Below are 24,195 nucleotides of genomic sequence, written 5' to 3'. Positions count from 1 at the left end.
CAATGCAAATAAACCGAGAAAACGGCCAAGACAGAGGCCAATCGATTTGGCGGTTAGGCAAACAATTTAAATGCAAATCACGTGTTTTTCTTAATGCACTCGATCGATTGAGAATCGGAGCGAAGGGGACAGTTGTCTTCGATCTCGCTGAACTTGAACTGGAAAGGCGTATGGGTATGGAAAAATGGAAAATATTTCAAATAGTGAAACGATCGACAATGAAAATTGACAAGTGAATGTTACATGTGGGTAAATGGTGCAAGTATTTGATAAATAGAAATGATGCAATCAAAAAACGTGTAAGAGTGTTTCAGTCGGGAGCGCCCGACTAGAAGATACTCTGCAACAGCCACGAGAGACTACAACAAACTTTAGCAAGTGCATTCTTGAATAAAGCCCAGGCTATAATTCTGACAACATATTGCGGAGTGGGGTGGGAGGTATCCAAAATATAAAATATTCTAAATTTGCAGTATATAATACGAGAGCTCAATACTTAACTTAATGTCTTTAGCTCGGACATTAAGTCACAAAAAGGAAATATCGTTTCGTTAAAACAGGGTTAATTCGAGTATCAAACACGAATCCATTCATACATACGGACGGAGAAGAAAGGACGGACGTAGCTCGATCGGCTTGGCTGTTGATTTTCATTAAGAATACGTTTTTACTTTATGAGGTCGAAATAGGCTGTCTTCTTACACATTTTCAACGGGCACGGGGAATTAAAGCTATTTTTATTCAGTCTGTCACAGCCTGTCAAAGCTCTTTGAGAAAACCTAACTAATGGTTTGTTATGCAGCTTCCTATTACAATTGATCCGCTTTCTTTCCAAATTTTGTAACTTGTGCAGTTGCATTTTCATGTCTGGGTAATTGAACACCTCACAAATGCGACACTTCAAAACATTGAAAATCATTTCAATTAGCTGTCAAGCGATTGAAAACTCTTGAAAACTTGTCCAACAGCTTTAGATTCGAGTGTTAATTGAGAGTTGTTTTTTCTTAAATATTTGTACGCCTGTCAAGACTTTTGCTTATCGCTTAGTCATTTGACAGAGGTGTTAAAATTCACGCCTTCTTGTCACGTGGATTATGCTAATTCAGGTACCTTATCATGCCCAATTAAGTAGATGGGGCTGTCTACAGGCTAGATAGTACAAATAAATATATAGACATATATATTCTAAGGTCAAGTTGAAGTCTAAACAAAGAGCAGCTGCCATTATTAAATTCAACAACTGCTAATAAATTTTCTGAAAAAAAAAGTTATCTTCGTATGTGCCTGACTAGGAAATACCCTGTTAAACACAATTAAATTTTCATCTATATAGAAAAAGTGAGATATATTTTAAATGTGCATAAATGGAGCTATGGAAGAAGTTGGGTGTATCTAACTCTTACAAACTCTTGAGTTATGCTTAAAAAGGTAAGTCTAAACATGAATATTTATCGATGACTTATATTCATAATATGCAATGGGACGGGAAGTCGAAAAAGCTCAATTTATTTATATTCATTTAATTGTCGATTTGATCATCAAGAATATATATACTTTTTGGGGTCTCAAATGTTTTCTGCCACCTGTCACATACATTTGCGAAACCCATTATGCTCTTTTAAAAATTTGTTTTTCAGTGGGTTAAGGGTATAAGAAATATTGCGGTACTCCCCTCTGTTGCAGACTCGTGTTGTCGTCATCGCTGTGTCGCAAATAAATTTACATATGCATAGATCTGCGCACACACATACATGTAGTTCTTGTATTGTTTGTAGTATGTATGAGTATATTAATGTGTTTTTGTATCTAAGTTTTGTTTATAGTTCAAAGCACTCGCTGGCACAGGGTCAATGTAAAATTGAGCGGACCATGTCCATGTTTCAGCTAAGTTTTCCGACTCTATGCGGCGCAGCATTAAAAGCTCTATAGATATATCATTTTTGGTTTTTCGGCTAGGGGTGTTCATAAACATCGACTGACACTATAAATTATCGCTGTGCTCGCATAAATTGCGTATCGCTCTGCTATCTAATTGCCTTTTGAATGTGTTGTTTAATTCAGTTGACTTAGCTGTTGCTCGATATTTTATTTGTTTTTAATATATGTAGTACACGAATATGCGGGTGTTTTCGTGTTTTCTGTGTGTTGATATTTTCTGGGCTATTAATGTTTTCTATTATTTGTTGACTTGGAATTTGTATTTTATGTGAGTTTCACACATGCGTTCAAGGTTATCAACAGGTTTGCGCAGTTATCAAAGAAGAACATTTGTTAAGCTTATGCCACGACATTAGCCGAAGCCAAGTTCAAGGGCTTTGCGTCATTTAAATGACTCAATGGAAAGAAAAAAAATATAAACCAAATAACATCCCAAATGCGATTTGTTTTCAAAAGAGCCAGACCAAGTTATTTATGGTGGTTATTTTTTAGGAGTTCCAGGAATCAAATTCATGACCAAAGCCAAAACCGAAAGCAGCCGCTGCAAAATGTTTCTTTATTGTGTTGCGGTCGCAGCTCTTTTGCTTTGCTAAAAACGTGATCAAGATACACACATATATACAACACACATGCACACAGCAGACCGCACCGATCCTTACATATCTTTCACATTGCCCGGATGACATCAGCAGCTGCCCCAAATTGTTGCTTGGAACTCGATGCTGCAAGCTCTTATTTTTATTTTTTTGCATTTTGGAGACGTGCCTCAAGTTGCATTTGCATTCGCGAATTCCTGCTCTCTCTGGCTGTACGTTGAGGTACTTGAAATTTGACATTGCATCAATCGTTCACAATTTGCTGGCAAAAATCTTCTCAGAACCCGGCGCCGCTCAATGCAACTGTCTCGTGTGGAATTTATGACAGTTTTAGTTATTGAAATGAATATTAATTGCAATACACATAAGGTTGTTCAGCATCCGCCACAGTTGCCCTAAATGGAATACAGTTGTCAACAGCATTGACTGCTGAATGTTTTGTTTTTATACCCTGAACCCATTAAAAATGGGTATAAGGGTATATTGTTTTTGTGCAAAATCCAAATGTATGTAACAGGCAGAAGGAAGTATCTCCGACCCCATAAAGTATATATATTCTTGATCAGCATCAATAACCGAGTCGATCTACCCATGTCCGTCTGTCTGTCTGTCCGTCTGTCCGTATGTATGAACGCAAGGATCTTAGAACCTATAAGAGCTAGAGATTTGAAATTTTAGATTTAGATGCTCCTAGTTCCCGCGCAGATCGAGTTTGTTTCCGATAATCGATAACTTACTCCAAGCAATCGATAAAAATCGATATCGATATCCTGATTTTTGGGCAATTTTGGTAATTAATAAGAAATAGAGTCACCAAACTTGACATATAGCTTCTAAAATAAAATATATATATGCATTTGATATTTGAAGAAGAGGGTTGAGGGTATCCCCTAGTCGGGAGCTCCCGACTAGAACCTCTAGGCAATTAAGGCAATTTATATACTATGCGTAGAATACCTAACCAGAACCAATGCGCAGACTGATTAACATTTAATAATCTGCTTATGTAAATACGCAAATCATTTACAGTCGCGTCACAAAATAATTTTTACACAGTACGAAATTGTGTAGCTTTATTTAAAATCGGTGTTTTTGTTTAGACTAAACAATTATACTATTTTTTTTTTGGATGCAAATGCTATTAATGAACATTTATGGGGTTTCTTCTGAGAATAAACAAACAGTCGATTGCTATTAAAGTAATTAAACTATAAGAACTACAGGTGCAACATTTTATTAATCAATTTTATGGCTCTACGTCTGAAAAGCTTTGATCTGAAATAAATGCTTTGAGGTTCGATCCAAGGATTTCACTTTTACCGCTGTCAGTTTCTCGCCAAATTAGCTCTTAAGTGATCAAAGTAGTGTGAGAGAGCGAGAGAGAGCATGAGCATTAAAATTGTGACAGTTTATAGAAATTACTAAATATGTTACCCAACCGAGTCGTTCTCCAATATATTTTTGCCGTATATATAATATAAAACAAACGCCATTGCACAAAAGACGCAAGCCGAGGCAAATTTGTTTGAGGAATAATTATAAATTATTTAAGGTAAGCCCATTCCCAAAGCCTGATAATAGCATTGACATTAGACTGACTAATTGGATGTGGCAAACCAGAATCACGAAAGGTACCTCAAGGCTTGGAGTTGATTCGAAAAGTAAGCCTGACAAGAAGCCTAGTTCATGGCAAAAAGCAGGCGTTGTAAAATTTGATTCCGTTCGAATCATAAAAACGGAATGCATTTAATGTACAACTTTTTGCACTGTGTACGGATCTGATACAGATATATATACATATCATCATACACATGCGCATGTGTTCATTCATGCCCTAGAAGAGGCTCAACCAAAGTGGGCGAGGCCAACTAATAACCGGCTTGCAAGTGAACGATAGCAAACCAGTTGACGACATCAACGAGTCGTTGTTGGTTCTCTCATCGAAGCTGCGGCGATATCATATGGTTAATTGAGTGTCTGCCACAAATTGATGCCACTTGGTTTAATGACCCGCCCCAAACCCAAACACTTGGCGTTTATCACATATCACATATGATAATTGAGCGCTACGTATTACATATTAATGGATATGCACTTAATGTTATGTTTCAATTTAGTTACCTGGACTTTCCACGCCAATTATGGCATCGGAATCCTCTGTTGTTGCGCCGCATGTGTATTTATAAATATTACAAATAAATATAAATATTATAAAATATATGCATTCAGCAGGCAACTTAATGATGTCGACCTGAGTCAGGTCAGGCAAACACAGACTAGACTCGTAATTGTCTATTTCTAGGAACCGAAATGTTTGCCAAAATACACAAATAAAAGAGAGAGAAATATAAAGGCATAATCTATGCATGCATATCTTGATGTATTGGCTCATTGCGCTGACAAATTTTTAGCCTGAATAATTCGCTTTTAGCATTAGCATTTAGCATTTGCAATTCAAATAAAACGCTGGTGTCACTGTGCAAAAATAACAACAAATTTTCTGCAAATGCGATTTTCATAGTTTTTTCACATATTTCAAAGTCAAAATAGCTGCAAACATCTGTTTCTTCCGATAATTTCTTGAATGAGTTTAGCTGTGCTGCGTTGCAGAGGTGCGAGCTAGTGTGAGTTAATGCCAAAAAATATGCAATTAACAATCAGCTAGAATGGCCAATATATATACTAAGATATATGAACATATATGCAGCGCATGATGCAAGAGTCCATTGAGAAATAAAGCGACTGGATTGTGAGTCTGAATGATGTATGGGCTTGACTATAAATAAGCCAAAAGCAGGTATGAGTAAGTGTTGCTATTGCTTAAAATGCCGTCATAAATGCACAAGTCAGCTATTAATAGAAATTCAAAATAGGAAATTGAGTAACTCAGTGTGAAATTAAGACTTTTACACTTAAAACAAGTGCAATTGTTAACAAAATATAACAAAGTTTGTAACCAGCAAGACTTTCGTATCTCAAGAACACTTTTTTTGTGCAAAATGTTCATATGATATCAAAGCTCACAAGATAGAAAAGACGTGAAGTACTATTAGGAATTTTGTATTTAAATCAAACAATTTTCCTTAGTTTGGAAGTTCTTCATAACGAAAAAGCTCAACTAAGGTCATGAATAATAAGAAAGTGAAAATAAAAAAACTGAAAAGAATAACATATAAAGTGAAATTTAAAAATCATGTTCAAATGATACTTTAATTAAGTAAATACTTAAATTAAGACCATTCAAGAACTAAATGTTGTTGAATAACATTTTGAATTCTATGCAAACAATCTAGACTGAGGTCATTTTTCTCTGAGCGTACAGCTATTGTACATAACTAAGACATTTAGTGAAAGTAAAAGCATCAGCTACCGAGAAAACTTGGGCGTTTGCTGAGAATTATAGTTGAACCCATAAATGTGCAAGCTCATAAAAATTAATTTTACTACAACTTTGATTCATAGAAAAATGCACTTGCTATAAAAATTGAGGTTCATTAATCCCCATAAAGCGCACATAAATTAATGTATAATAGACTTTCAAGTATGGTACGAGTTGGGCAAGTGCTAAAATGCAATTGCATGTGCAGTTTAGCACCGAATCGATTGCAGTGGGCTTTATTTATATATAGTGGTAGATCGAGAGATTTACGAGCACTCACCTTCGTTTACGTAACCGCCCTCCATGGTGCCGAATGTGTACACCTCGTTGCGGCTGCCGCTCCGTTTGCCTTTGAACACCTTGGCCACGACCTACGTCTATGTCGACTCACACGTGCTGGGAGGAAGAGTAAAGGAGTCGGATATCTGTATCTGGGGATGCACTCGACACCTCAGCTGGCTCTTGCAGCTCGATCCCGTTCGAATCTTTTACTTAATCTTTCTTATGGCAAGTTCTGCTGTCTGGCTATTTTATTAGAATGTATTTTGCGGGATTGCACAACGCGCTGCACACACTCCAAATATAATAATAATAATATTGTGGCTCAGCACTTTACGCTTGGATATATTTATATTTATATTTGGCCTGGCCTGTGGCAAGCATATGCGCTATATGCCTGGCATCTTTATGGCACGTCTGAGTCCGAGTGGCGAGTGGTGAGTGCAAGTTCCAGTTTCCAGTTGCCACAGTAAACAAACAGGCGTACACAGTTTCGTCCCACTGTGCAGAGTGCGGAAATGTGCTGGGAGTAGAACTTATCTGGCAATTGTATCTACGGCAGCTCCTCTATGGCCAACAGCTAGTCTAGATGTCTGTGTGTGTACGGCTTTTCCTGTGAATTTGCATATGTGCCTGTGGCGCGATTTGGCTTTTTTAATACTTGATGTTGCTGTTTGCCTGCAAAGTAAATGGAAAGATGTGGCACATAAATAAACATGCTACATCAAATTGGCCGTTGATAAATGTTGACCTCAGGCTTGACCCAACCGTCGCCCAAAAAATAAATAATGGAAAAAAAAATACATACATGCACATGCACCACAAAAGGGCAGGGCACGACGAGATGAACTCTCAGATTTCAAGGCGCTGTCATTGCAAAATTTCATTCGTATCTGTGTGTTTGTGTTTGTATCTTACTGCAGATGCCATGGCCCATTGCCTGTTCTAATTTTGGATAAGCAAAGAGAGAAGACGCCTTGACATTTGCCTGACTTTGCGAATTATGCGGCTGCATTTTTAATGAGAAGCGACGCCAGACAAGCTGCCACATGCCGCATGCATAGCTGAAATCCCTTGAAAGCCACATGAAGCGAACAACTATGTGGGGCAGGCTGGTGTCAGCGTATCTCAAATTGTATCTACAAGTTGCTAAATGCGCTTTATCTGTATAAATAAGATTATTTCCTTACTGACTAATTGATTGATTGACTGATTGACTGAACTGCCTGGCTGACTGACTTACATACTGGCTAACTTACCTAGCGACTGATTGACTAACAAACTAGCTGTTCCACTTTCTGACTTGACTGATTGATGGACTGTGTAACTTATTGATTGACATACTAAATGATTGACTTCTTGTCGAACTGGCTAACTGATTAATTGACTGACTTTTTAACTGATTGACTTATTGGCTGATTGATTAACTGGCTGACTAATTGATTGATTAATAACCTGACTGACTGATGAACTTACTGACTGAATGATTGATGGACTGACTGACCGACAGACTGGATGTGTCGCTGTAGTTATAAGAACTGGTCAAATTTAGTTGTAATAAACTTTATTGTTTACTAATTACAGTTCACTTCCACACCTTAGATAAATACTGCTAATTCGCAGTTGACTCCAAACATTCAGCAAAATTTAGCTATTATCAAAGTCGATGTAAGGTTGTAAAGTAGAAAAAGTGTATTTAAATTTTGGGATGAAAAACATGCTGTCGGGCGACGCCGGGTAACACTAAAGCTAGCATTCACATAAGCCGAAACGTTTGATAATTTCTTTCCTAATTCAGACCAACCTAATGGCACATTAGACCAATTCAAGCTAAAATCAAATTCAAGCTAGCCGCTTGCTTGACTTCTTGGAATTTTCAGGCCAGCTCACATTGTTGCTGTTATTGTTGTTGCTGTTGTTTGTCTACTTTAAACTATTAGTAAATAGCTGAACTTATTTGCACACACACACCGCTGATGTCATTCTGTCAATATTTATCGCATGAATTGAAAACTAATTTGAGCTGTAAACAATCTCGAATGAAATCGTTGCGTTTGTTTGCGTTTTTGTTTGTTTTGTTTTCGGTTTAGTTTTCAAGCAGCAAGTTCAATGCCAAATATGCAATCCATAACAGCACATAATTATGCTAATATCTTGAAGATACAACTCATACTTAAGTGCCCGCCTAGCCTTATCGATGGAGTGGAACTGAAACCGAACCGCACGCGCGCAATGCTTTGGGGGAACTGCCCGGAAAAACGAAAGCCGGAAATGAGTCGCAGAGTTGAAGAAAAAAAAACACAACACATTTGAAATTGCTTTACCAAAAAGCGCCGAATTTATGCATACACATAGATACTGTAATAAAAATAAAGAGGAACAAGAGCCAGAGAGAGCGACAATTGTCTGGAGCTGCGAAAGAGGCCCATCAAATGAAATAGCCGGCGCTGACAGCCAGCGGGCACTCATCAATGGATTCATACTTGACATTCGTTTAGAGCCAAACCGTAGCACAAGTCTAATGCCAACAATTAAGCTTGTTCTGATCGGGACTGCTCGACTAGGGTATACACTGAAGCCGTCGCAGAGCTGCCGTTACGAGCATTCTCATTTTCCTCTTCTATACGATCCATGGGAAATGCATTATTGATTAATTGTACTGTTTATAGTACGCTCTTTTTGACAATTTCAGGGCTTATATTTGGCATACTATAGTGTGTGCATATCAAAGCGTAAGACACTTCGTTATCAATTCTGGGAAGATTGGAGGGAGTTCTCCAAAAGATGAGATATTCTTGTTCTGTGTCCAAAATATAAGAAGCTACAAATCATATTTATCTTTTTATCTTCGACTTATGCCTACGTACACATTTTGCCATTTGGGTAAATTGACTTTGCCCCTCATTTCGATCAAGAACCTTCTGTTGCCTTCTGTTACATACATTTCCAAAAAACCATTATACCCTTTATAACCATTCTTTATAGATTCAGCGTATTATAACGTAGCTCGTAATACTTTCAATTTTTTTGGGCAGTTGCTTAATTTGATCGACGGCAAGCGAAACGAATTTTAATTGATGCCACAGACCGAGCAACGCCGCCGGCAGACGTCACTCTACGGATTGCCCCCTGGACTATAACTAGATATTACATGGGACAGTTGTGTCACATAATTAAGGCGGCACTTGATTAATAATCGTTGAACCCCATGTGACCCGCACACCAGGCCACGCCTTCTAATTTGTATTTATTTTATGATCATATTTGGTTAATTTCTGTTGTTATTATTGTGGTTGGTTTGTTGTAACTATTAGCGCAGCATTATGCATTTTTAATGAAACTTTATTGAGTTAAATCTGTGGCTGGCCTTCGTTGTAAAATAACCCCTATGGATCGCTACCCTCCCTGTGCCCGGCCCTTTTGTTTGGCAAGCAATTAAGAGAATCGGCAATACGATCAATTGTTATATTTCATTTTTATATATTTTCCAATATTTTCCATTATTTATGAGCGTAAACATTTGAAGTTAAGGACGGACTCACACTCTCAATCGTGACGTTACGCTTCTTGGGCCAGCTTTATGCCTAATTCAATCCCAGTGCCATCAATCAAGACCACAAATTGCCGCCAAGGAAAGGGTGTATGCAGCTGTCTAGCTCTCTGGTTAACTGTCTGTCTGATTGTCTCTTACGAGCATCGAGTTAATTGCCAACACAAGTGCGTAATTATGTAATTGTCATCGTTGTCTTGTTGTTGAATTCCCGCTGCCTTGAGAGTGTCACATTGTCGCTTTGACCATGACAAGGGTTTGGGCTTTAACGTCAACCTGTCTACCAAATGACAAAACAAGAAATAATTGCAAATTGTTTGGCTAAGTGAATAATTTGGCAGAAGCAGCAGAAATTTTTAATTTAGTGCTGAATACACTTAGCACACATTTCAATATAAGTATAAAAGATCAAGGTTCAAACATGCAACAATATCTTTGAATCAACCGCACTTAAGCCGGAACCACTAAATATTTAACTCCAAAAATGATTTGATAAGCAACTAAAAGAGAGATTTTTGCGGAACTATTAAATATATATTTCTAGAAAGACTTAAGCTGCCTGATCGTAGGCAGTTACGATAGGAAAGCTCAAACATATCTACATTTGCTTTGTAAAAGTTAAAATATCTAGATAGAAAATTGGGTAGGTTGTGGCAAAATGAGGCTTTACTATAAAAAAATACGATTTTAGTTCTTGTAAATGTTGCATCAGAGAATTAGGAAGTACATTGCGAGGATCCAAACTGGGGTCGGCATTGGTTCGAACCCTTAACCCTCCTTGACCAAATTCAATCTCCGAATTCTTGCCGCACACTTTAAATTCGTTGCTTGGCTTTAAGGTCGTTTAGTCTAAGTCTTAAGCTTCTGCAAAAAGTTAAGAAGTCGCAGTTAAGCCGTAAACACACATTTTGAGCTTAAGCAAATTTCGTGTTTAGTTATAAATTAAAATGTTTATTTATTGCCAAAGCCTCGCAGCAAGCATTTAAAAATTAAATAATGTATCTAACTTTATTGCACTTGGTAATTATCATTTTGTCACTGCGCTCGACGCCCACCAAATTGCAACCTGTCTCACACTGGCCACGGCAGCTGACTCGGGCGGCATTACGTATACGTATATTACGTATACGCCAAAGCGAACTTGAGCGCCGATCATTAGGCACACAGCCGCAAAAACCCAATTGAGTGCCAGTTCAGCAGGCCAAACAAAACAATAGAATTCTGGCGAGCGATCGAGCAGGCAGAGGGGCTTGGGGAGTAGGTGTATATGCCGTAGTCAAAATTAATAGCGCCAGTTTTTTGTTCTTTCTGGTTTTTGATGTCGCTTGTTGGTCAACGACGACGGCGACGACGTCATCGTTAGCTGTCACCGCGGACAGCTACTGTGCAGTGGCATAATAATATATTTTATAGTCGGCAACAAGATAAAACAGCATGCTTTATTTTCGCTTTCATTTTTCCCGAAAGCAAAAAAGAGAACAAAAATCATAAATCTATTGAAAGTAAATAACAAAAAGTGGGTCAGCCTTAAGAACCTGACGCTGTGCTTGAGGTAGTCGCCCAAAAAATAAAAACACATCAATCATAATAATGTATGAATAGCAGCCAGCTAAACTTAAATTCAAGTAAAAAATATACAATTTTAACTTTTAAGACGCGCCATAAAAGAGTTCTACAGTACCGCTTACTGCATTGCTCGTGTTTACTCATTAAAGTAAAATAAAATTAATATATTTGGCATTTCGTGAGTCAGTCGTCGAGTTCAGCGCACTTTTGCCGGCGAATACGTTTAGAATACTTTGAAAATAATAAAACAGCTCAAAAGACATAAACAATTTGTGTGTCCGGCCAGCGGCGCCTTGTTAGGCAAAATAATATAAAGCCCTAAAGACGTGATGAAAATTGCAGCCGAAGCCGACAAAGCAATTGCTAACTGAATTCAAACTTCACGATCAAATTTCTATTGGGCTTAGACGTTATTCACATTGTAAATTGCGTAAATTAAAACACATTTCGTTTTAAGCACCTATTCACAGCACAGCAGCTGACATCATGCGTACGAAATTTTTGAATTAGTTAAATAAAGTGCTTATTTTTGCAGTTTTCCTCGAATTGCCAAAAAATATGCGACCTTCAGCCTGGGTTAACTGTGTGTTCTCTTTGTTTTGTTGAATTCGTTTAGGTCATATCAACATTTTCACACATTTTCAGTTTATTTGTTAATGAAATATTTCTAAATTTTTTTTTATTTGGGTTTATTTATTAAACTGCTTGAATGAAATCTGAATTCTTTGAAATTGTTGCGTTTCTTTTGCTCATTTTAGTTGTTGGATTGTCTGCTATTTTTATGGCTGATCTTATAAAAAGTTGGCCCAACTTGCCATTGGCATTATCAAAGGCGCGCTAAATCATCTAAATTTGTTTTGATATCAAAAATCTATATATATTTATATACCAATGTACCGCAGCGAGCTATTTTATCGTAAAGGTTGGCCAAATGACGCGTGCGTTCCAATTTTGTGAAATCAGGCAAGTCAATTAACGAGGCTCAAAGCCGTTTTTTGACAGTTTGTTGTCAGCCAATAGCTGGGACAATTTTACAGTGGGACAGTGGAACAGTGGGTTGTCTGTTGATGTTTTCGTGGTCAGGTGACGTAATTTGGTGGCTGCGATATCATTTCAAGGTTAGTTAACTTCTGATGTCGTATAAGTATGCCACATACCTGTCATGCCTTGTACCTATAATAAGGTAAGGGATTCGAATCAACTTACACTTACTCTAAGAAGTATGGAGGAGGACATCTAATTTTATATACAAAAATCTAAATATTCTCGATTATTAATGTGTGTTTAGTTGTTTGGCAAAGTCTCTGTACAATACATTTACATGCAAGTTTTTTAGGGCAAAGCTTTGTTTTTTATAATTAAATATAATTCAATTGTTTTATTTCCCTTTGCAGCAAAATATTTTTATAATGAGATTTCTGTTTGGTGAGTAATATATATTATGCCACATTAGCATTACTTTTATCTCAAGAATCTGACTGATAAGGAACGCAATCTTTTAAATTATGTGCATGTAATTACATGTACATAAATATATATAGTTTTTAAAGTGGACAATCTAATAAATTGCTTTGCCGGAAGAGATAACGCTGCAGGTTGATGTCATATGTGTAGTACACTTAAGCATTCAGCATACCTTATATGGTATGGCCAGAGCTATCAACCAACCAGCCCAGCGCCATACGCAGAGAATATCGCTATAATCTCTAGTAAAAGAGAAAAATAATTTCATTTTCGTTTGCATTGCGTGACCAACCGGCGGTTACACCTTTAACTGCACCCGCTCTCCACGCCTCCACCCACCACCTGCCTCTCATCAACTGCAATTCTCATATACTGTAGATATGTAACTGACACATATTTTTGTTATGTAGAGGGTATTCTAATTTTGTCAAGAAGTGTGTAACGCATAGAAGGAGGAGAAGGAGTCGCTATAATGTGTATATATTCTTGATAAGTCTCAACAGACGAATCGATATAGCCATGTCCGCCTGTCCCTATGTCTGACTAAGGTCCGTAAACCTTGCAAAAGTAAGGCCTTGCGGCTTGAATCATAATATCGGAAGGCTGTTATAGAAATTATTTGTCAAAAATTACACACACGTCTGCAAGGGTATTCAATCATCGGCGTGCCAAATAAACACATGCCCTCTTTTTGTCTTTGCTGCTAAACACGCATAAAAATTTAACGCTATTGCATGTTTGTCATTTGCCGCTGCCCTTTTGACCTGCCGAGCGGCTGATGAAGTTGGCTGATATAGCTAGCCGAAAGGGGCGCGGGATGGTTGGGGGTGGTTCATGGTTTGCTTAGATGAAGAGTAGCAGAACGCGCGCGGGAGCCGTCATCAGCTACGCTCCGGTTTAGGCAGGCGTGTCCAGCGGTGCAAGTGGAACAGGGAGCGGGGCTGGGGGGCGTCACTAAAATATTTTGTGTGCCAAGTCAAATTAGTTACGCCGTGTGTGTGTGTGTGTGTGTATGTGTTGTGTGTACGTGTGCTGCAGGTGGTTGCTGCTGTTGCTAACAGCGGCCAAATGTAGCTGTCATTGCTGCCGTTGACAGTTGAGGCTGCCTCCACCAGCTGCTGGTTCGTATTCACATAAAAATTCACATTCAAACTCATATTCATATGCTCACTCACTTCACTCATTTCACTCATTTAATGACGCACATTCAACTTTTGCCTCGCACTCATTCGTCTTCATTGGCGGCCTGCATTTGCATTTGCCACATTCACCATGTTGTGTCATCTGTCAAATGCATCGTTGACTTTTACCCAATTGGGAGAATTTAAATACGTCTTCGCACAACTGTCGGGGTTGCCCTCGTCTTATCAGCGGACAGTGGCTTATCAATCATGTGCAACACATGACACACGATTTTTGAATCTGAATGAAAGTTGTTTTTTTCTCATTTTAATTTTTTTTTTTTTTTGTAATTTTGGCACCTTTTTCCAATGCTATTTTTGTGGATGCGCCAACTGGTGCTGGCTAATTGAATTTGTTGCTCGCCTCACTTAAATAAACAGTGGAATTTATACACATACACACACAAACGCACACATACAGCACTTAATAGATTTGCTTTTGCTTTTATCACCTGACGTTGTAGAATATTGCATTGTGTTTTATATAATATATTAAAGCAATTTATAGACCAAACATTCGCACATAACATGCTTTCTATTCAATGGCAAACAAAAATGTATTTTTTTTTTCTATAAGAGAATTTTACGACTCGGCTAACCTTGAAGGTAGCCAACCACTGAATAACATATAGATCTGATACTCATTTCCCAAAAATAATATGTATATACGCGTAATAAAAATAAACATATTCAGTTGCTTTGTATTAAAAACTTGACATACCCTAACAAGAACTTTATATCTGATCTGTGAGACATATTCACAAGTTTAATTTCCTGAATAATCAATCCATAAGCATAAAGATCAGATAATTGTGTGCTATTACAAGCTTTATACATTTCTATTGTATCTGATCTGAGTAATGTCTTCATAAGTACGGCACCCTCTATAACCAAGTGTTTAAGGGATTTTCCTTATCATAGCCTTTTTTATAACTTCAATACCCTTTAATAATCAAGTGTTATTGTGCGATTTTTCTTATAGTTTAGTATGATAATACGTCTTTAAATTATGTACATATTTCGTATATCCGAAAAAGCAAGACGAAGCAATCTAGATTGACATTTTTAAATAAATTTTTCATTTACCTTTATAATGGAGTATAACTAAAAATCATCCTTTAAATTCAGTCTTGAGTACTTTAAGTAGGTTAACAAACAACACAATATCATTCCAGGTGAACTCTTTAAATATTCTCAGCTGAGCTCTGAGCGGGTATTTACTTTATATATTGTGCTTTATCATACAGGGTACCTTTTATTCGATTTCAGTCCACTTTTAGTTAATTAAATGAAGAGGTGAAAACTACGGAATGTCAAATGTTTCAAAACAATTTCACCAAACGCCTCGGCGTACACACAGAGAAGCCTCAGTTCCCCACATATTGCAAAAGTGTTATGAATGCAGAGGGGTGGGCAACGGGTAGCTTTCAGTGTGTCTGTTATTTGTGTGTGTGTGCATGTGTATGTGAATGTGGGTTGTGTTGTGTTTGCTTTTGCCTCACATTGCACTTGAAATAGTTTCTATGCACATAAAAATTTCATTTGTTTGCTTTTTGCTATTTCTATTTCTATTCCTATTCATATTCCTATATCTATTTCTGTTGTACCCACACATAAACCGTATATCGTATGCAAAAGAGCGCTCGCCCATTATCATATTTTCTTATCAAGTGACTCAACTTTGTTGCTTCTTTGCTGGCGTCGGCCAACTATAAACAGATAGATATAATAATAAAGGCCGAGCGCAATAACAACAATTGCACGAATTGTGCAATTCAATTTATAGGCCTAAAGTGCGTAAGGGTATTAAGCAAACTGGGGGATTCCAAATGCAAAGCTGGATATTCGTAGGAGCGGTTAACTTTGTTTAAATTCTAAACATTTAAATCAAATAACCTTCAAGCAGATGTGTATTTCTTCAAGTTAATGTATCTAAGCTGTACGCTGACATCTTGTTTAGCGACAATATTAATTTATCTAAAATGTATTAGGGTATTAATCAATTCTATAGTATTGCTTTCTGATTTGTTATAGTTCTATCATTAAGTAACTTATGGATTCTTTAAGAACAATTTGGTAGCACAACTTTTAAGCAATTCTTGAATTTGAATATAAAGACTTTATATAGTTTTTATATTTCTAAGAAAAATGTATGTTTATGTATGAATCTAGTTCTTAAATTACAATCAAATTAATCCAGAGGAATGTCGCAAAGGTTAGGGCTTGTGCCTTAACTTAAGAAATTGGGTATAGCGAAAAAGATGCAAAACTTGTTTTCTTAAAAATGTAGAATTCATCTGCGACACAATAATTGTATCTAAAAGGAAAGTGTGGTACTTTGTATTATTTATTACAAAAAAAAATAAATTATAACAATGGCAAATAATATCTTGTAAATTTTGAAAGAAATAGATGTATTTTAATTAAAATAAATTTTAAAATTAACAAAGATATCTTAAGTATTTGCAAGCACTCAAGCTGCTCAATACCCTAAGTAAATATTGGATATTGGCACACTCTGTTCTCGTATGGCTTCCCGTGTTTGTGTTCTCTTATGGAAAAATTACAATTATGCCAGTCAGGCAGACAGTAAAAGGATATTCCACATACTTTCTACCCCTTTCACCGCATGAAAAAGGGCAAAGTCGTGAAACCGCAAAAAAAGGGAAACCACAAAACGTTGCAATCAATGGCACTTCGTAGGGGGGCAGGTAATATAAAACGCTCTAAAGGGGGCGTGGCACAAATACGATGCCGTACCAAATTGCAAATGCAATTATGCAAATGCTTTAAAAGGCCAGGAAAGTAGAAGAACTATATACCTATAGAGAGAGGGAGAGAGGGAGAAGTGAATTTATAAAAAAAAGGGTAATAAAATCAAAAGCAATTAATAAACCAAGCAAAAGACACAATTGATATAGAGCCCGAAACGCGCAATTAAACTAAAATAAATTGTGCACACGCGCCAAAGGCCCAAAACAAAATGAAAACAATGTGCAACGAGACACCGAAGAATCAATACCCTTGTTTACAAAGGACTGAAAGATCTGCAGATTGGTCGAAAAAAATAAATAAAAGTTGCCCATTTCATTTCAACCGATTCTTGTAGAGATATATTAAACAATATCCTGATGTTAATAAGATTTTTCCCTTTTGAAAAAACAAGAGATGTTTTGAAACTCAACTGAACGCTCTTAGGGCAGATCTATAAAATAGGGGTTTCGATCCGAATGTTTTGACCCTTGTGAATGGATATTACCATAGCTTTAAAACCGAGAGTATAATTTGGACTCGGCTGTTGACACTGATCAGGAATGGATATACTATATGGGCTCAGAAACTTCTTCTTCCAAGCGTTACATATTTTGTCACAAAATTATAATACCTTCTACCGGGTTACATGTAAAGCCGAAAGCAAAAGTTGCTCTTAAATGTGGAATCGATATGTGCAGCGTATGGATTTGGAGGGGTTTGCCCAAAAGGTCTCGTGGGTAAACATACAGCGAGGGTTGACTAATGAAACCCGATTGTTTGACTTCCCAACCCCCCCGCTGGAACTGGAACACGATACGTTTTTTTTGCCTTTACCTTTTTGTGCTAAAATTGCAGCCGCCGATGAGCTCAGAGCCCAAATCAGAATAGTCAGATAAGAGCTGGCACAATACAATGCCACGCCCCATTGGTAAATTTCTATGCTAGACATAAATAGGGTATGCTCCTACGTCGATCACAATTTGTGGCATGCGCTGTTTGCCCTTATCTGTGTAATTCTATCAAATTACAATCGAGCAAATGTTTTGGTTCCTGTCCTGAAATCTGATAAGCAGCCCCCCCGACAAAGTCGCTCTACTGTTAAATTATGTGTTGAATGGTGTTCTCTTAGGGGGGGAGTAGGAAGCGGCTTGCATAATATTTATAAAAATAGTCGATTGTCGCATGGTGGGGCATTTGATTAATTAATGAAAAGTGCGCAAAAAATACAATTTAATTATAATGTAAACTACGTGACACCCTGGAAACGCTTCAGTGAATAGCTTAGGCATAAAACTATTTGAATATAATAGTTAAATTAGTTATTGCCTTTCCGATTACTCAAGATCATGAGGGAGATCATATTTTAACTAAGCTGTAACCAATATATTATTTTGTATCCTTACCAAACATCAAAATCACAGATATTTAACAGCAGATAGGTGTATAGATAGAAGTTTCTTTAACCATAGATACTTTTCATGTTTTTTCAAAAGTAAGAATGCAAAATATCTTTTACAGAATATTTGGCGTTTATGTATATTTGTTTATGTAACACATGATTTCTGTATATGCCACATAATTTGTATTCTTATAAATTACATTTTTTGTTTCAACAAGCACATATTGTTAATTAAGTACTAAACATATCTTTTTGCTGGCTGCAATTTATTGACAAAAGGTTCATGCATAAACTGTAGCATATTTGCGGGCGTTCAGGCGCGCATTAATGCAAAGTGCTTTGGAATAATGCGAACAGCAGGCGGTGGCAGAGGTGGAGACAGAGACAAACGACGACGACCCACTTAAACGCCTTGCCCCGCTGAGGTAATCACAGTGCGCCGTTTGTTGCATGTAGCATGGGTGCCGGCATGCAATTACGTATACGCCCTGTATCTATCGGCCAAAGCCCACGCTGCGCCGGCCAACTAACAAGTGGTCCCGCGAGAGAGCAGCGAGCTGCTGGGGCTGCAAGTGGGTGCCGGTGCGAACACCCACACATATATACAAAAGGTAGCCGGCACACACAATACTTGAGCTTCTATTGAAATGGAAAACAAAAGCTGCACGTAAAGCGTTGCCGAATCCATGCAAGGGCGCAAAATGTTGCCAGCTAAAACTTGCCACAGCTGTTCGGGCAGGTTGAAAGTTCAAGCGACACTGCGACAGCAGCAGCAGCCACAACAACAACAGCAACAACAACTGCGTTGCGTCCTTGGGCATGCTTTTTTGGTGTGGCTGCAGCAGCAGCAGCTGCCCCCCCCGTGCCGGCGTATTGCAGCCAGCAAAGGACATTTGCTGCCAGCCGGGTTGCTGCACACTGCGCACATGTGAAAATCAATATGGAAAGCACTCACAGAAAACCAACTTATAAGCGGTGCTCCTCCATATGCCCAATAGCATTGCCAAACTCACCTAGTTGTAACGAATTGAACAAACATAAATATTCATTCCACTTGATTTAACAGAAATGTTCGATTGCTTTTTAAAATGCCTCAAATGAAACTAATTTTCATTACAAGCAAAACAACAACAAGGCAGAAAAATATACAGCTTACGAAATAAACAAGAACAGCAACAACAACACGGTTTACACTTTAGCCACAGTTCACTGTGGCTGGCTGTGGCTGCGTTTTGATTAGAGCCCAGACACTAACAGCACCAACAACAACAACAACAACAAGAAGAACAACTACAACAAACACTAAATAAAATAAGCAATGCAAATTGATTGAAACACAACATATTTCAATGTTGTTGTAGCTGCTGCTGCTGCTGTTGTTGTTGTTCTCGTTGTTGTTGTTGTTGTTGTTGCAGTTGTTGTTTTTGCTGCTGCTGCCTGGCCTTACATGCATTTAATTTAAAACACTTTTGTTTTTTTTAAGTTTTCATCGTTTGCTTTCAGTTTCTGTTTTTATTGTTATTGTTATTACCTGTTTTGCGTATGAAAGAAATCAAATTTAGAATCAAAATCAAATCAAATCAAATTGCCGCCAGAAAGAACAGCAACAACGGCAGCAACAACAATAACCACAACAACCTGCAAAAAAAAAACTCGCGTGGCTAAAAAATGTTTTTGAAATTCTCTTTTATATATATTTTTTTTTTACTAAACGATCTGAAACGCCCACTCGCATATCGCGCCCACACGCACCGCGATAACAAGCTCAACAATAATAATAGTAGTAAAAAAATGTGCTGCTGCTTGCGTACTTTGACTTGGTCGACGGGCCCCAAACAAACGTTAGTTAGTTGGCCAAAAAACTGAAAGAACTTTTATAATAAATTCTCTATTTGAAACTGAGAACTCGCCAGCGGCTAACCGTGAGACCGAGAGACGTGCGCGCACTCGACGACGACAACCTTCGCGTTTCAGTTGCGCGAACAGACTGTTTTTTCGAAACGCTGCCCGCTGAGAGCGAAGAGCGCTAAAGCAGCGCAGCAGCAGAGCAGCAGCAGCGCCAGCAGCTGACGCTGGCAGCAACAGCAGCATTGGTCGATTCGCGACGCATCGCAGCTGATTGATAAGAGACGTACGCTCGCACACGCACACACACACACACACACACACACACACATGTTCAATTAATTTGCAATTATCAAATATGCAATGCAATATTTCAAGAGCAACAAAATAAGTTTATAAAATAAATTAATAATATATACAATGGTATATATATGTTATCTAAGTAATCTTCAAGTTCATTATAAATAAAAAATAAAATAAAAAATTATATTATATTAAATTATATTATATTGTATTATATTATATTCTATTATCTCATATGTTACTTAATATTATATATATATATTAAAATAAACCTAGATCTTGTTTCAAAATATGATTTTCCGCATTTTTCACAATATTTTATTATTTTGTTTAATCATTATGTAAAAAATTAAATTAATCACAATAATTTTTTCAAATAAAAAAAGCAATTTGCTTTAGCAAAACTATAAAACTATCTATAAATTCATCAGTTAAATTCCACGTATAATTATTAAACCTGTAAGCTTAATAATATTTTTTTATTTTTCATGGTTTTTCACATTTTTCACGATATTTTCAATTTAGCAAGAATTATTTTTAAATTGCTCAAAGCTCATTAGAAAACGACTCAAATATTCAAGAACTTCTCTCAAATTCTGTGTGCAGCGTTTTTTCCAGGGAATTGACCTTAAAATAAGTCCACGAATATTTAAATACTGGGTCAAACGATTTTGGCAATACCAAGTTTCAAGTTCAAAAAATGCCCAAAAAAGTTCAAATTTCAGTTTTCCATTGGCTCGATTTAAAACACTAAAATAAAGTCACGTACTTTCACCAAAACTATATATAAAATATATAATATGTTTAAATTAACTTATTGAAACTACTTTTCAAATGGTCGGGCCAATTGATATAGAAAGGGTAAAGTATTGCCTGTTGTGAATGGATATTTCTTCTATTTAAGAAATCTGCACCGTGGTTGGCTATAAACGAGTACCCGATTTTGTATGGCTATCTTTGTGAATAATTCGAATTATTTACGCTACTCTAAGCATGACTCCTGTCCAGTTGGTGATGGCATTCGAAGCATGACTCAAACTGAACGAGAGCTAAATTTATTATTTTGGAAATTACGGAATGGATGACTTGTTTTTAAAGACCAATATTTGTCAGCAACAAATGTGTGAATCATGTTTTTCATTTTATTCTATAAGTTAAATGTACTTTCTATTTCGACAATATTTCGAATCGAACAAACCTTTACGAATTTCAAAGTTTTATCTAAGCAGCCCAAAAAGGGCTCATTAAATAAGCAAAAGGACATGGGGCAGAGTCCTCGTTAGCTGCCCCAACAAGGTTGCGGGCGTAGTTGGAAAAATTCGATTCGACAAAAACTGGATAATTTATGAAGCGACCCAGAAAGCACGACGTGGCCAGCGAGGCCCATTGGAAATGAGGAAACCCAACCAATTAATAAGTAGAAATTATGAAATGGAAAATGGAAAAAGTCAAATAGTGAAAATAAAAATAAAACTAAAACGGAAACACAACAACTTCATTTGAGTTATGCGCTGCCGAAACGCAGCTCCAGCTCGTCGCCTGTTCCACCTCCCACTTCCCACCCACGACTTTCAAGTGTCCTTGCAATTGGCGCAAGGCGCTTAGTCCAGCAACCTGCTAGTCCTTTGGCGACCTAAATACCAGGCAAGGCTTCTAGCTGTATGTCCCAAAATGCAAATACTATTTCAAACACTCAGAGAAAAGCAAAGTACTTCGAAGTTCCGAGTTATATTTTTATTTACTTTAATTTTGATCCAAGCCCTACTTGATATCAAAACTGTTACACCTTCTGTCAAACTATTTTGTTCTTTAAATCTTACGTATATTATCTCAAATGGGCTACTCCTTTGCTTAAACACTTTGGGAGTCAAATTAGGATTCTTAAAAAAAGAATTTTTCACTCAAGAAATTTCGAGCTTAACTGTTACTTAAAGTGCTTAAAAAGTGTAAATAAAATTAAGTTTTTCTTTCTTAAACCGATCATTATTATCGAGCATTATGCTTGACTTGTTATTCAAATTTGATTGATTTTTATTGGTTGGTCAATACCCGTTTTTTCGCTAAGTGTAGCTGTTTCAGGTATATGCTTGCTGCCTGTTTCTCTCGGTGTAGGCCTAGTTGCTCCAGTTTCGGGACTTGGCCATAGCCATGTGGGAGTTGTCCTATTGATTTAATTTCCACTATTCTCAGTGACGCAATGCGCGACGTTGTCGAGTTGAATGCGCTGTGTCGCCGCGCCGCGGAGTCCCAATAATCCGGAGGCGCCTCCAAGGGGTTGTTTTTGCCACATTCTCTGTGGCGCTTGGCTCATAAGCCATGTTTTAGTTTTGTTGTTGTTTGCCGGCGCCACAATGACTGCGCATAATTTTATGGTTTTTGTGTAGTTGTCTCAGTTCCCAGGCGACTTGTTATTGTGCCTTAGGCCATAATTGATATCAATATTTTCGGCGAGTGCCACAGAAGCCCCTCTGGCTAATGCTCAGCGAAATGCAGACAAAGACCACTGCAGCTGACTGCCTGGGCAACATGACCTAGACATTTTAGTCTATTTAAACATACTTTTCTCGATAGCGATCAGTTGTGCCAGTGTTGTGAAGGTCATTGTGAGGCAAGGTCTTAGTACAGCTCAGCTAATTTGCATAGTAATTAATAAGTTGATGACTAATGATGAGGCGCAGGCTGCATCTGTATTGACAATGACTTAACTTGGACACGGCGAAGAGTCACAAAGTAAACTTGACTCAAAAGTTGGCTTAAAACTGAGCTAACTATTTGTCAACAAATATTAGTCAACACTGGGTTAATTAAGTCACCTTCCGCTGATTAAATCGCACCATCTTGCTTAAGTGGACCAAGCGATTTTGCGATTTTGTTAACAATTTCAACAATTTCTTTTTTCCCCATTAATCGAACTATGTTTAATTAAAACACATACAAGCTGTGTTCAGTCTATATTTATATTGATAACATTCCAGGCAACAATTTAACTAGAAATTCGCCAATTCAACTGAGTCAACAATGAGGTAATATCTGTGCCCAACTTTAAATACAGTGCAAAACTCGGGCGCGGGAATGTATTCGAGGTGAAACATGAAAAATCGTTTGTTGTAACAAGTGCGCACTGCACTTGAAGTACTGACAAATTGTTTAACTTCAGCCCGCCCATCCCCTGCCCTCCTGTACCCTCTCCGGCAGCCTCTGCCAACAGACAGGCATCAGCTGATAAGACAATTGTCGGCCTTTGTCTCTGACTCGATTGAGTGGGTGAGTTGTATATATATATATATGTGTATATATGGGCTGTAGACCAGGTTCTCTGGCATTTTATCAGCCTTTGGTTGGAGCTGCTGACCCACTTGCATAACCGTCGTTGTGTCCATGCACTTCCTCAATGCATTTTAAAACAAACATTGGCAATTGTCTTCGTATTTGGAGTATCAATTATACCATATCTGTATTTATATATATACAAAAAGTGGGCGTTGCGAGTGCCATTTGGTTGTTAATCAATGAATGTGGCGAGTCTGAATTTATTTTTTAAAGAGTTTTTAGTGCTTGGATTGGTTTTCTGGTGAATCACTTCAAATTGTTTGCCTGTCGGGCGTGATCGTAAATTTCCTTATTAGCTACGCACATCAACAGCAATTAAGCTGATCAAACGAAATTTTCACAATATTTTTTGATAGCTCTCTTGATTGTCATGGTGTGTGGCTAATTGGCGCAGTTTTCGCATGCAATTTCTTCAATGATTGTGAACATAAATAAGAAGCAATACATATTTACAAAGACATTTTTGTTATTTGCATGTATATTTGGCACACAAATTATTTCAACTCTTACTCATATAATTTTCATATTAAATGTGCTGAAATTTTTATAAAAAAATCTTTGCACACATTTTTAATATCTAATCTGAAATATTTGAACGAACCGCCAAAGTG

General features: G+C 37.4%; 1 protein-coding gene across 6 annotated transcripts in view; it reads right to left on the bottom strand.

Annotated features, from left to right (window-relative positions):
• Positions 1 to 24,195, bottom strand: part of LOC6632596 (aminopeptidase N) — an 82,695-nt gene that overhangs the window by 22,453 nt on the left and 36,047 nt on the right. Inside the window, exons 1-4 of one of the 6 annotated variants that reach the window (XM_070207667.1) lie at positions 19,918 to 20,099; positions 19,638 to 19,744; positions 6,194 to 6,870; positions 4,656 to 4,691 (exon numbers count right to left, since the gene is read on the bottom strand). The exons of 1 other annotated variant lie outside the window; for it this stretch is intronic. In XM_070207667.1, coding sequence (XP_070063768.1) covers positions 4,656 to 4,691; positions 6,194 to 6,218 — 61 coding nt within the window. In that variant the 5' untranslated portion in view covers positions 6,219 to 6,870; positions 19,638 to 19,744; positions 19,918 to 20,099. Of the gene's footprint in view, positions 1 to 4,655; positions 4,692 to 6,193; positions 6,871 to 19,637; positions 19,745 to 19,917; positions 20,100 to 24,195 lie in introns of those variants that run through there. 4 more of the 6 variants (XM_070207668.1, XM_032433597.2, XM_032433595.2 and 1 more) reach the window with 4 other exon arrangements.

This window comes from Drosophila virilis, chromosome 2, assembly GCF_030788295.1.
Source record: "Drosophila virilis strain 15010-1051.87 chromosome 2, Dvir_AGI_RSII-ME, whole genome shotgun sequence".
In the NCBI taxonomy this organism is placed as follows: Eukaryota; Metazoa; Arthropoda; class Insecta; order Diptera; family Drosophilidae; genus Drosophila; species Drosophila virilis.
This window is presented reverse-complemented; position numbering and strand designations above follow the sequence as displayed.